General features: G+C 42.9%; 1 protein-coding gene across 1 annotated transcript; it reads right to left on the bottom strand.

The window, feature by feature from the left end:
* Window positions 1–3,167: 3,167 nt before the first annotated feature.
* On the bottom strand, window positions 3,168–4,255 carry LOC137308464 (uncharacterized). The gene is made up of 2 exons (XM_067977159.1): window positions 3,978–4,255; window positions 3,168–3,823 (listed from the first exon to the last, which is right to left on the bottom strand). The coding sequence occupies exons 1-2, from the start codon at window positions 4,048–4,050 to the stop codon at window positions 3,168–3,170; spliced, it is 729 nt and encodes a 242-aa protein (XP_067833260.1). The 5' UTR covers window positions 4,051–4,255.
* Window positions 4,256–13,282: the final 9,027 nt, after the last annotated feature.

The raw sequence follows: 13,282 nt of genomic DNA, 5'->3' as shown, positions 1-13,282 counted from the left end.
TGGCCCGGCAGTTGGGGATGCAGATGTGTGAATCTCTGTGCCCTCAGTGGGTTCATCTTTCTATGCTTTCAATCTTTTCACCAGCTACCACTATCCTCATAAGAGTTTCACAAAGTAGCTGATTAAGATAGAATGCTGCTCTAGCACACCAAGGTTAGCAATGCTGTTTTCTCCTCCAGAGGCTACAAGCCAGGATATGGTGAAGAAGATTGCTGATGAACAAGATCTTACAGTCCCCCTCTTCTGACATCTACCATCCGACCTTTCCTGATTGCAAAGTTGTGAAGCACACAACGTGCTATCACAATTCAATACGATGGTGCTGGGCACAAACCAGGGATTGTACCTCAGATCGCCACAGTCGATACGGCTCAGTACTACACCAAATGTTGCATTTATTTCCTGACGTATCAGGGGAGCTCCGCTGCAAAATTTTAAACATTAATGTGATGCTCCTCATGTAAACAATTTAGGTTATAACATTTGCAGTGAGTCTGAAAAGCTGAGGTATTTCAATAAGAGAAAAAAGCAGATTCTGAAATGTCAGCTTTTCAGAAACAATCAGCTTTCTATATAATATATTAAAAAACTCAATTTTCCAACTCCAGAGCCTGTTCCACTCTGACACCACCAGCAGTGGTGACCAGAACTTTTAGCCTTTTATGTTTCACAACCAATATCTTGATCTTTGGATAATGGATTGCAGGAATTACTGATAAGTACAGGGTTGATATGTATTATCCACTTGACTTTTCAGATAAAAACATTTATCTTTCCAGTTTTCTAGATACAGTAGATAATGCTTTCGAAGGCACTTTAAATTGCACACAAAAATATGTGCAGCTGTATGTGTTTTGATGACACTAGCATTTACGGTTGGTGAATAAAATTTGATTTAAACTAGCCAAATAAAAAAATAAGTATTAAGTTTATGACATTTTTAATATATCAGTTCCTTTCTTATGCAGTAAAAACAGAAAACACTGCAAATGCACAACAAATTAAGCAGCACTTGAAAGAGAACGGTTGCCGTTTTAGGGCAGTATTGGGTGGAGCAGTATGGTGCTCACAATAACAACAACAACTTGCATTTATATAGCACCCTTAACGTAGTAAAACACCCCAAAGCACTTCACAGGAGCGATTATCAAACAAAATTTGACACCGAACCACATAAGGAGATATTAGGACAGGTGGCCAAAAGCTTAGTCAAAGAGGAATAAGGAGCATCTTAAATGATGGAGGGAGAGGTAGAGAGGCGGAGAGGTTTAGGGAGGGAATTCTCAGGGCCTAGGCAGCTGAAGACACGGCTGTCAATGGTGGAGCAATTAAAATCGGTGATGCACAAGAGGCAAGAATTGGAGGAGTGCAGACATCTCGGAGAGATGGAGGAGGTAACAAAGATAAGGAGGGGTGAAGCCATGGAGGAATTTTAAAACAAGGATGAGAATTTAAAAATCGAGGACCGGGAGCCAACGTAGGTCAGTGAACAGTGGGGTGATGGGAGAACGGGACTTGGTGCGAGTTAGGATACGGGCAGCAGAGTTTTAGATGAGCTCAAGTTTATAGAGGTTGGAAGATGGGAAGCCAGACAGGAGAGTATTGGAATAGTCGAGTCTAGACAAAGGCATGGATGAGGGTTTCTGCAGCAGACGAGCTTAGGCAGGGGCGGAGATGGGTGATGTTACGCAGGTGGAAGTAGGCAGTCTTGGTGATGGAGTGGCTATGTGGTTGGAAGCTCATCTCAGGGTCAAATAGGACGCCAAGGTTGGTTCAGCCTCTGACAGTGACCAGGAAGAGGGATGGAATCGGTGGCTATGGAATGGAGTTTGAGGTGGGGACCAAAGACAATGCCTTTGGTCTTCTCAACATTTAGTTGGAGGAAATTTTTGCTCATCCAGTACTCAGACAAGCAATGTGACAAATGAAAGACACTGGAAGGGTTCAGAGAGGTGGTGGTGAGGTAGAGCTAGACGTTGTCAGCGTACATGTAGAATCTTTTTGTGGGGCCGGGAGGAGCAGGAGTGTTCCTCCGGACTCCACAAAGCTGCCTGGTCCCCATTTGGGATCAGACCTCCCCTCCCCACCACGGACTGACTTTCTTCCGATCTAGAGCTCAGCTGGGCCGCCCAATATTGCGGCAGCCAAAGGAGGCTGTCACTGAGCTATGTCATCCGCTGCAGCCATAACTCGAGCCTCGCACCAGGGCAAGAACTGTACTGCCTGTGGCTGTCAAGGCCTCTGTGGCCCTTAATTTTTATGCCATGGACTCCTTCCGGGCTGCAGCAGGTGACAGCAGTGACATATCACAGTTCACAGTCCACTGCTGCATCAGGGAGGTCACTGTGGCTCTACACCAGGAGGAACACCTACATCTCGTTCCCCATGGACAGAGTGAATCAGGATGAGAGTGCACTAGGCTTCGCCCAAATGGCAGGCTTCCCCAGGGTGAAAGGTGCACACACATTGCCTTGCGTGTTCCTCATCACCAGCTTGGCATCTTTATCAATAGAAAGGGATTCCACTCCCTCAACTACATCTGGTTTGTCTGTGCCCGGTATCCTGGCAGTAATAATAATTTTTCATCCTGCGCCATTTCTCTGTGTCACCGTTATTCTAGCCAGGCCACCAAGTTACAGGCTGGCCACTGGGTGACAAGGGCTATCCCTTCCGGACATGGCTCGTGAATCTTGTCAGGAACGCTGGCACAGCTGGCCTGAAACGAGAGCCACGCAGGTGCTGGAAACATCATCGAACAAACAATCGCCGGGCTCAAGCAACGCTTCTGCTGCCTGGACTGTTCCGGAAAATCTCTGCAGTACATCCCTGAGTGGGTATGCAGAATTGTGGTCATCTGTTGCATGCTGCATAACTTCGCCATCATAAGTGACGAGCTTTTACCAGCACCTGGGCAGCAACAAATGCAGCAGGAGGAGGATGAAGAAGAGGAAGAGCAAGAGAGGCATCGACCATCAATGCCCCTAGCTGCCGGAGCTCTTAGAGAGTAGCTCATCGAATAGTGCTTCACCTAAACCATCCCTCCCATCCCCAATGCACCAACAGTCCTGCAGTCCTTACCACCATCTTTACTACCATCATCCGATTGCCTTGCCTCAGTCAGCCTTATGGATCTTGGCCTCACTTCACTACAAATAGAAACACCAACATCAAATCCAGAACAAAAACAAATTTATTAAACAACTCAATTCCATCTCTATGTAACAGCTGGCTTTGTGGCACTGCCGGAGTGAGTGGCGCGAGAGCAGGCATGCTGTTGTCCTGAGAGATGACAGCAGGTGCCTCTCCCATGGAGCCATGGCCACTTTCCAAGGACTGTGCCTCAGCATTCCTATGGCTCTGCGTGAGAACAGAGAACAGAGTGCAGAAGTGAGATGACGGCCGTCAATAGTGACCCCAAAAGCCAAGATGCGCACCGACTGAGGTTCCGTCACGGCTGTGAGCGCTGTCAGGAGAGGATCTATGATGGTGGGCACCGCTGTAGTGTTGCTGGGACTGATCGCTCGGTCCATATTGGGCAGAATGGTCTCCATGCTCTTCGCGAAGCCTGGACATAAGTTGGAGCTAGACTGCTCCATGTTCTGCGGCATTGTGCGCAAGCTCGCTGGCAGGCTGCTCAGTGTACCTAGAATTTCCTGGTATATGCCAATCAGCCTTCTTCGGTAAGCTGGGCCCTCGAAGTCAGCATCTGAGTCCTCTGCAGCAGAGCTAGTATGTGATCTCACTCTCCAGCGAGCTGGCACCCGAGGCATCCTATCACCCTCCTCTTCCTGAAGTGGCAGAGTTGTCTCCACATTTTCAGCACCTGAAATGAAAGAGAGGAACAAGGGTTAGCTTTCAGTGTAAAGGCAGAGTAGGGAGAGAGAAGAAGTTGGTGAAAGTATTTGCATTTTATCATGCAGTGTGTGTAAAGTGAGATAGAAGTAAGAAGGGAAAAAGAGGATAAGATGTGAGGAAACCTTTCACGACGTCTCCTCCAGCGTTGCCAGTTGCCCCGGCCATGACTCTCCCCCTGCCCGTGATGACCAGCATGTTTTCTTTGAGGGGGGGAAGAGGGTGTGCAGGTGGGCTCGGTCTCCTCCAGTGACAGCTTCCTGTCTGGAGTTGTGCGCGACCTTCTCCTGCAAGAAAGAAGGGAATGTGTTAGTGACAGTCCTGTGAGGTGTTTAGGGAATGTCTCTATCATGATGGAGTTGTGGGGAAGTGAGGGTTTCAATAGCATGGGGATAGATGAGGATTTTCACAATGACTGATTGATGTACCAGACTGAGTGTAGTAATAATTAACTCACTTCCTTCTCACTACAGATTCAGCAGACAGAACACAGAGGGTGTGTGAGCCTAAGGAGAAGGAGGTGTAGTGAAGAGTGGTGCAGTGATTGTAGGAGAGTGAAAGGAAGTGGGGAAGGAGAGTATTGTGAGTAGTGAGGCCGGAGGTATGAGCAGAGATTTACCTTGACAACTCCGGTGAAGTCATTAAACTTTTATCGGCATCGTCATGTCCTTGGAGCTAAGCTCCTGGCATTAACCCCCTCAGCAATGTCTTCCCACTGGCAACAGAGTTGTTGCTTGGAGAGCTTTCTGCCTCCTGGGAGGATGATAATCTCCCTCCTCCTGTCCACTGCCTGTAGCAGGGCCTCCAAGGCAGCATCAGAGAACCTTGGTGCCCTCTCAGTGCGTGCGGCAGCCATTTCTCTGTTTAGAAGAGGAGATCACGTTGTTGACATTGCATTGTGGGAAAATTAAAAGGGATATACACACTTAAAGGTAAGTGACTGAGTTCCCGAAAACAGTACTAAGAGGAGTGACTAGATTAATCAGTTACTCGCTCACCTCTGACGTTTGTGGGTTAAAGCCCCAATCCAGGACTTGAGCACATAATCTAGGTTGATACTTCAGTGCAGTACTGAGGAAATGCTGCATTGTCGATGGTGCTATCTTTTGGATGAGACGTTAAACCAAGTCCCCATTTGCCTGCTGAGATGTTATGTAAAATCTCTTATGAAATGAAGGACAAGTAAATGGAACTGAGGTACAGATCAGTCAAGATCTAATAGAATGGCAAATAGGTTTGAAGGGCTGAATGGCCAACTCCTATTCCTATGTTCCTATGAGCTCTCCCAGCATCCTAGCCAACATTTATCTCTCAACCAAAACCACTAAAAACAGATTATCGTGTTGCTTTTTGTGGAATCTTGCTGTGTACAAATTAACTGTTGCATTTGCCTACAAAACAACAGTGACTACACTTCAAAAGTAATATATTGTCTGTGAAGAACTTTGGTACATCTGGAGGATGTGAAAGTTGCTAAATAAATGCAATTGTTTTTCTCACTGTATTCACTGTGATTTTCTCAAAAAATTCAATTAGTCAAGCAGGACCTGCCTTTTACAAATCCACGCTGATTAATCCATGTTTTTCTTAAGTGTTTGCTAATTGCACCCCATATTATGGACTCAGGAGGTATAATTTTATAAATTTCCAATTGTGTTGCACATCAGGAATTCAGGTGCTCACCCTTCATGATTGTTTGTCCAGTAAAATAAATTGATGCAAAATCATATGAATATACGAGATTGACAGGCAGGAAAAGACCATCAAGCCTGCCCCACACCTCATGATGGCCGGAGCATCGTGACTAGATATCCCCCCTCCCCCCCACCCCCACAGCCATGTAATCTCCTGGGAGAGGCAAAAAAAGAGAAAAAACCCAGGGCCAAAAAGAGAAAAAATACACTGGAAAATTCCCCTCCGACCCCCCCCTCAGGCGATCGAAACCGGTCCAAGAGATCACATGGACTAAGTGGTATCTATAAAGCCACTTACCTTCTATATGACACGATCTCTGGCCCAGTCAAGAACTGGCCCAGCTCCCTCTTGAAGGCACCCACCACACCAGTCGGCAATGTATTCCAGAGGCTCACTATTCTCTGGGAAAAGAAGAGCCGCCTGACATCCAGCCTATTCCTACCCTTGCATAGTTTAAACTCATGTCCCCTGGTCCTCCTCGATCTGATAAACTGGAATAATCTCTCAATAGGAACGCTATCCAGTCCTTTAATTATTTTATAGACTCTATCAGGTCGCCTCTAAGTCTAGGCTACTCAAAAGTAAATAGACCAAGGTCCTTAAGCCAATCTAAGTAGCTGAGGTTCTTTAAGCTTGGAATCATTGTTGTAGCTCTCTTCTGGACCTTTTTCAAGGCCACTATATTGAAGGACCAAAACTGGGCACAGTGCTCCAGATACAGTTTGACCAGCGATCTATATAGTGACAAAATAGCATCACTATACATGAGGGACATGTGTCCGAATTCCCACTGGGGCTGTAACATATTCACTTCCTGAGTATCAGAAGTAAATGGTCATTTGAATCTAGACAGTGGAAGCTTCGAATTACATCATTTATACCCAATTTGTCCACATTCAGGTATTTCATGGACTGTAATATTCATGCTTCATTAACGTATCCAATCAGGTGAAATTAACATGAGGATGGTAACTGAGCCACACAAATCTTACTTTAAAGCAAACTGAATTACTTTGAGGAGAATATTGCTTTGGATTTATACTAAGGCTTTGCATATGCTTTATTTTCGGTTAAAAAAAGTCTGCAACTTTTATTCCACAGCAGTCTTACAACAGATTCTACAATGTTGTAGAATCTGTTGTAAGACTGCTGTGGAATAACAGCACCACATTCAGTAATCCTTCCAACCATTAATTCTTTGGCAAGACGAGAATTTCCTGCTTAAAGAATTAGGGAAAATAAATTCAAAAGGAAGTTTAGTACTCCATGGTTTGAAATTACAATGACTTAAAAGCAGTGTAATTTATGATTTGGTGTAGGCATGCTTCCCTTTCTGTTTTTATTTTCACAATGACTGATTGATGTACCAGACTGAGTGCAGTAATAATCAGCTCTGTTTCACAGCTTCCTTCTCGCTACATATTCAGCAGACAGAACACACAGGGTCCAAATATGCCAATGTAAAAAATTATAAGTTCCCCAAACACATCGTAACATTTTCTATTATAAACATTTCTGAACTTGTTTGTATTTTAATCTCTTCTGTTGCATTGACAGAGCCAGCTCTGAAGCTGTGAGCAGCAACTCAGGGTGAGGGCAAACCACAAAGAACAACAATGTAGAAGAGGAACTGGAGGTCTTTTCCCATGTTTTATCTCTCCTGGGCATCAGTGCCGAGAGTGAAGTAGCTTAAACACTAATTTCTCCCAAGAAAGAGTCCTATTTCCTCTCTTTGTGGGGAATTTCCTATGAGTGTAGTTATTGGGCATAATTGTATAAAACACAGCAATGTGCAGCAGTCTGTGCTTACAGCTGAGGACTGTCGCAGCTTGTGTAGTTTATTAAAATTGAAACATTTAACCTCTGTCATGATATTTAATTTGAAGATTATAGCCCAGAAATTACTTTTGATGGTATCAGCGGACAACAAACACTGAAAGCCCATATATGATATTCATCTGTGCACTATGTTAGCAGGATTGTTACCCTCAGAGTTTCTGGTGGATCCTCTGTTCCCAGGCAGTCCTCTCCAACCAACATTCACAATGAACTAATTAATATAACAATTTCTTTAAAATCAGTGTTGAACAGATAATCTGACAGCAAGTTTAACTGCTCCGTCATTTAGTTAACTGCAGCTCAGCAGGTGAGTTAATTCCTCCTAAGTCATTTCAACTTTCCCCAGCATAAATCTGATGCATTTTCTCTAAAAGCTAATTAAAAGGCCTTAATAACCGACAGCAAACTTTTCAAAAAAGATTTCCTTATGAATTTCATTCCCCCTTTTTTAGTGGATGGAAAAGATTTTAACCACCTTGATTAGATCACTAATCAACCTTCTGAACTCCGGGGAATACAAACGAAGTTTATGTAAACTGTCGTCATAATTTAACCCTTTCATCATTCTGGTGAATCTGCACTGTACTCCCTCCAAGGCCAATATATTTTTCTTGAGGTGCGGTACCCAAAACTGAACACAGTACTCCAGAGGGGGTTCTTGTGATCTTGTGACAACTCGTATGTCGGGACCTGGTAGCAATAGTGCCCCTGTAAGCCCAGCATAAAATACTAGCCACACATTGCCATCTTCTGAGTAAGAGTGTTAATTTATTGCAAATTGTAGACAGCTTGTGTTCCCACACTAGAAATGGATTGGCACACACAAAATTCATTTCACGTAAGACATTTATGGCTGGCAGAGAGAGGTGATTTTCATCCCACCATTCTGACCTAGATTTGAACTCAGATACCAGAGAGTGACTCAGTTCTCCATAATATTCCATTCAAGAACATTTGCATCAAAAATGATGAAATGGTGCCTCCATAAGTCCTAGCTATATAATGCTTTGTACAGAGTACTGAAGTTTTCAGATTATAGCTGCCACAATATATTAAAATTATGTTTTGACACATTGCCTTATTGACTGTGAGAAATGTAACTGGAAAATCTGGTATGGGGGCTGGAATATTTTTTCACTGGTTTAGATGGCCTTGTAACTCATTACTAACAAAAGCACAATTGAATGTGCAATTCATCTCAAAATATAATTGAAATATAAGTCAGTGACACAAGTTTACTCCCCTATTTTATTTATACCCTTTCCCTTTTACATTTTTATTGTTTTAGTAAACACTTAACCTGGTACTCAGATACTTTTTTACTGATTTTTATTATTAGTTGGGATAACAACAGTGTAGTCACAGACAACTGTAACAAGGATTGAAATTGTGTTGAGAAAATGCAAAGAGCAGAACCCGAGATGTCAGTGTATTTTGCTTCACAGTTAATGTCATGTATAGGCAATGCTTCCAATCAAAAAAAAGAAAAAAGAAAAAGCCTTATATATAGCACCTTTCATGACCTCATGATGTCCTAAACAACTTTACAGCCAATTAAGTACTTTTGAAGTGTAATAACTTTGTAATGTAGGGAAATGCGGCAGCCAATTTTGCACAAGGTTCCTCAAAAAGCAATGCGATAATGACCAGATAATCTGATTTACTAATGTTGGTTAAGGGATAAGTATTGGCCAGGACACCAGAGGAACTGCCCTGCTCTTCCGCGGATCTTTTATGTCCGACAGAAGGGTGGAGAGGACCTTATTTTAACATCTCATCAAAATGACGGCACCTCCGACAGTGCAACGCTCCTCAGTACTGCACTGAAGTGTCAGCCTAGATTATCATAGTATCATAGTAGGTACAGCATAGGAGGAGGCCATTCAATCCATCGTGCCTGTGCCGGCTCTTTGAAAGAGCTATCCAATTAGTCCCATTCCCCTGCTCTTTCCCCATAGCCCTGTAAATTTTTCCCTTCAAGTATTTATCCAATTCCCTTTTGAAAGTTACTATTGAATCTGCTTCAACTACCCTTTCAGGCAGTGCACTCCAGATCATTACAACTCACTGCATAAAAAAAATGTTTCCTCATGTCACCTCTGGCTGTTTTGCTGATCACCTAAAATCTATGTCCTTTGGTTGTCGATCCTTCTGCCACTGGAAACAGTTTCTCCTTATTTACTCTGTCAAAACCGTTCATGATTTTGAACACCTCTATCAAATCTCCTCTTAACCTTCTTTGTTCTAAGAACAATCCTAGCTTCTCCAGTCTTTCCACATAACTGAAGTCCCTCATCCCTGGTAACATTCTAATAAATCTCTTCTGCACCTTCTCTAAGGCTTTGACATCCTTCCTAAAGTGTGGTGCCCAGAATTGAATACAACGCTCCAGCTGAGGCCTAACCAGTGTTTTATAAAGGTTTAACATAACTTCTTTGCATTTGTACTCTATGCCTCTATTAATAAAGTCCAGGATCCCATATGCTTTTTTTAACAGGCTTCTTAACTTGTCCTGCCACCCTTCAAAGATTTGTGCATGTGCATCCCCAGGCCTCTCTGTTCTTGCACCCCCCAAATGTGCAAGGTTATTTGCTAAAGATTCTGTAGTGGGGCTTGAACCCACAATCTTCTGAATCAGAGGTGAGAGTGCCAAGGCTGACACTTAGTGATAAATACAGGGAACCCATTGGGAATTATCTTTATCCCATGACTGAGCCTGACTGAATTTCATATCTAACAATATTTTTGCACTTGTTCTGGGATCGTGTTTCAGGACAATGACTTTCATGAGCCAATCCCTCACTTTTCGGAAATAGGCAGCCAGTCTCTATACCATTGCTGGACTCCACGGTGTAATGTGGGAATCTAAAGTGCTAACATGGGGACTGCCTCCCTGTTTTTCCGTTAATCTGACAAACATTCACAAAATCAGATTTTTGTGGGCCTAAGATCCCAACAGCTCTTTACACCATGCAGTTAATTCAATGAAGGGAGATCTGGGCACTTTACATTTGAAATCCTGAATTGTAAATATATTTGAAGCATGTTTGTCAAGAAAAGTCAGTCAATAACACTTTTTCTCCTTTTTAATGTGTTTTTATCATTTTATCATTCTTTTTGGTTTCCTCTCATCCCTGTACCATTGCCCAGCTGAGGCAATGACTGAGGGGTTTGCTCCCATTCCTATCCCTCTGTCACTCTTGACTGGCTGCAGTGAGAGATGCAAGAATGGCTAGGGCAGTTTAGTTTTTAATTCTCTCTCCCTGTAGGAAGCACCTTGCTTCTACTCATTACCTCTCCACTTGATACTGCAACAACATGATCGTATTGGCAATTGTGGGCAAAGAGTGATGCAACTGATACTTTAAAAAAGTAAACTTTAGCAGGTAAATAGTTAACAAAAAGATTTTTAAAAATTGTTTGGAGAAGTATCAAATCTGTTATATCAGATGCTTGAATGTTATCAGCTGTCATTTCAATAATTTCCTTTTTGTTGTCAACTACAAACCCATTGTAGGAGATAGAACAAGAAAGCGTAGTGAACTTTTACCACAATTACATAATTAACTGGCTTGAAACAAATCAATGCAAATCCTTCTGGATTGATGTAAAATCAATGACGCAGAACCCTTCTGACTAGTGGTATTGTATATAGACACAGACTTTTCAAATAAAGAAGAAAAGGAGGCACTGTGATTATAGTACTTTTCACATAGTCGTTACAATGTTTTGACATAATTTACTTGATGGTAAACAATCATCACTTTCGCTTAGACATGAGCCAGTCTGCTCAGAGAACTTGCAAATGTTAACTCCAATTAATCTGCTGAAGATGTTTACATTTAAAAAGATGAAGTACCTAAGATGCACTTATCTGAAGTGCTCATTAAAACACTTATCTCACAGATCTGAAGAGCTGGCTCTATTCTGTCCATTTTCACTTTACAATATCACAGAGGACCATGTTCTGTGTATGTATGGAAAGGGGTGGCTGAATTATGTGCTGGAAAAAACACATTTGGTAGGAAGACAAAGTCTTTTTCTCCCTTCAGTGGGCAATGTCATCTCAATGGCAAATAAATGCATGTTTTTGTTCCAAAAATATTGCACATCAATTTATTCGTATAGCTTTATATGCTCATTTGGCATGACCCAACCACTACTTTTTTTATTTATCTTATCTTTATCTCCTACATCTTTCAATCTTGCTGGTGTGCTGCATGTTGGGCTTTGGTCCATCACCTTAATTTTAAAAATCTAGTAAAGATCAAGTTTTTGGAATTGATACAGGAATTAATTATTCCATTTGTTTACAATACTAACATTGAAGTGTTGAAAGGAACATATGCTATAAATATTTTGCTTACTATTAATAATGCATGTTAGGTGAAATAGAATTTTGACTGTAGAAATCTGCAGTGGCCATTCAATTTATACATGATTAGGGGTTCAGACTTGATGTGGAATAGAAATGGCAGATGAATGGCATGATTACATGGTTAAGGAGATTCACTCAGGCCAAAAAATTGGGCTGCAACCATTTTGGGCACGTGGTTGGGGGGTGGGAGGGTGGTTGCGTAGTTTTGCACCCTGTACCCCGCACCTGAATGGTGAGGCCTGTGCTCACCAGATATTTGGCCTCAGCCATTTCAATATTGCCGGCGAAGCGTGAAGAGTCCGCCGGTGAAGAGGACTCCAAATTTGGGCCACTGCTAGTGTCGCAGCAGCCCTCAGATCGTGGTTGACGGGGTCGGGGATCAGACTGCGGGTTGGGAGAGGAGGGCGGTAGAGGAGGCCGGGGGGAGGAGCGAGAGTGGCGGTAATCAGTCAGGGTGGGGGGGGGGGGTTAAATGTGGGGTTAAATGTGGGGTTGGGTGGAACAGGACTGCTTACATTCAGCTAAGTTACTTACCTTTTTTGTTGCAGGTGATTCCTATGGCTTGCGATGGCATGGCTGCCTCAGGGCAAACCAGTCTTGGAGAGGGGGCCTCAAACAGGCATTAGGCCTCTTATTTGCATATGCAAAGATCCCAACACCTGCTTCAGGCGTGGGTAAAGGATGTGTCTTGTTTGTCCTTACCCAATATGGCGGGCGATGCACTTCTCCAGCTCGCCATAATGGGGCCTTAATAGTCCAAGTAGAGCCCGAAAACGAGCACTGTGCAGACCAATTTTCTAGACCTCAATCTTTACCTCAAATTTCATTATATCCAGGCAATGATGAATGTTGCTGACAGGAGGATAGCAGCCATCACACACATTAAAGTATGTCACAGTGTTCATGTATTATTTTCCACACAGAAAAAAAAACGACACTTTGTGATTTCAGGGCAGCAGTGATTACAATGCTCCTAGCATTCTGTATGTCTGCTGGAGTTGCTGTGTTTGCAGGAGAGCCGGCCAAACCCTTCCCGTGGTGAACCACACAACACTCCCTTTCTATTCACAATCAAACTAAAGTGAATCACTCTCTTGTTAGAGCCAAGCACAGGCTGACACAAAGCTTGATACATGTTTCAAAACCTGCCAAATGTTTATGAGAAGTTAGCTTTCAAAAAGGTATCTTGACAGCAACTGCACTGCCTCATAGTTTTAATGGGATCTCACAAAGGAATTATACCACGCCTCAAGAGCCTCTGTGTTAGATGGACAAGCTGTGCTTCTATTTATAATGTATGAAAGAATATACTATTATGTTAAATGTATATCATTTTTGTTTTACGTTGCTCATCTAATGATGTAGTTAGGCTCCTATTATAAAAGTGACTTAAATACTGTGAAACAGTATGACAAGATAACACCTTGGCATTGTACCACACTGTGCGGTAGGATGTACACACATAGCTGCTTAGCCCTGCTGTCTATCAAAGGTGCTCAGTGAACGTGGTGTATTTTT

Source organism: Heptranchias perlo, chromosome 3 (genome assembly GCF_035084215.1).
Source record: "Heptranchias perlo isolate sHepPer1 chromosome 3, sHepPer1.hap1, whole genome shotgun sequence".
Taxonomy (NCBI): Eukaryota; Metazoa; Chordata; class Chondrichthyes; order Hexanchiformes; family Hexanchidae; genus Heptranchias; species Heptranchias perlo.
The sequence above is the reverse complement of the archived record's forward strand: the minus strand, read 5'-3'. Positions and strand labels throughout refer to the sequence as shown.

Coding starts and splice junctions, on each gene's coding strand:
- LOC137308464 (XM_067977159.1), bottom strand. CDS start 4,050: ATGCTGGTCATCACGGGCAGGGGGAGAGTCATGGCCGGGGCAACTGGC. Junction 3,824..3,977: donor TGGAGGAGACGTCGTGAAAG/GTTTCCTCACAT, acceptor CTTTCATTTCAG/GTGCTGAAAATGTGGAGACA.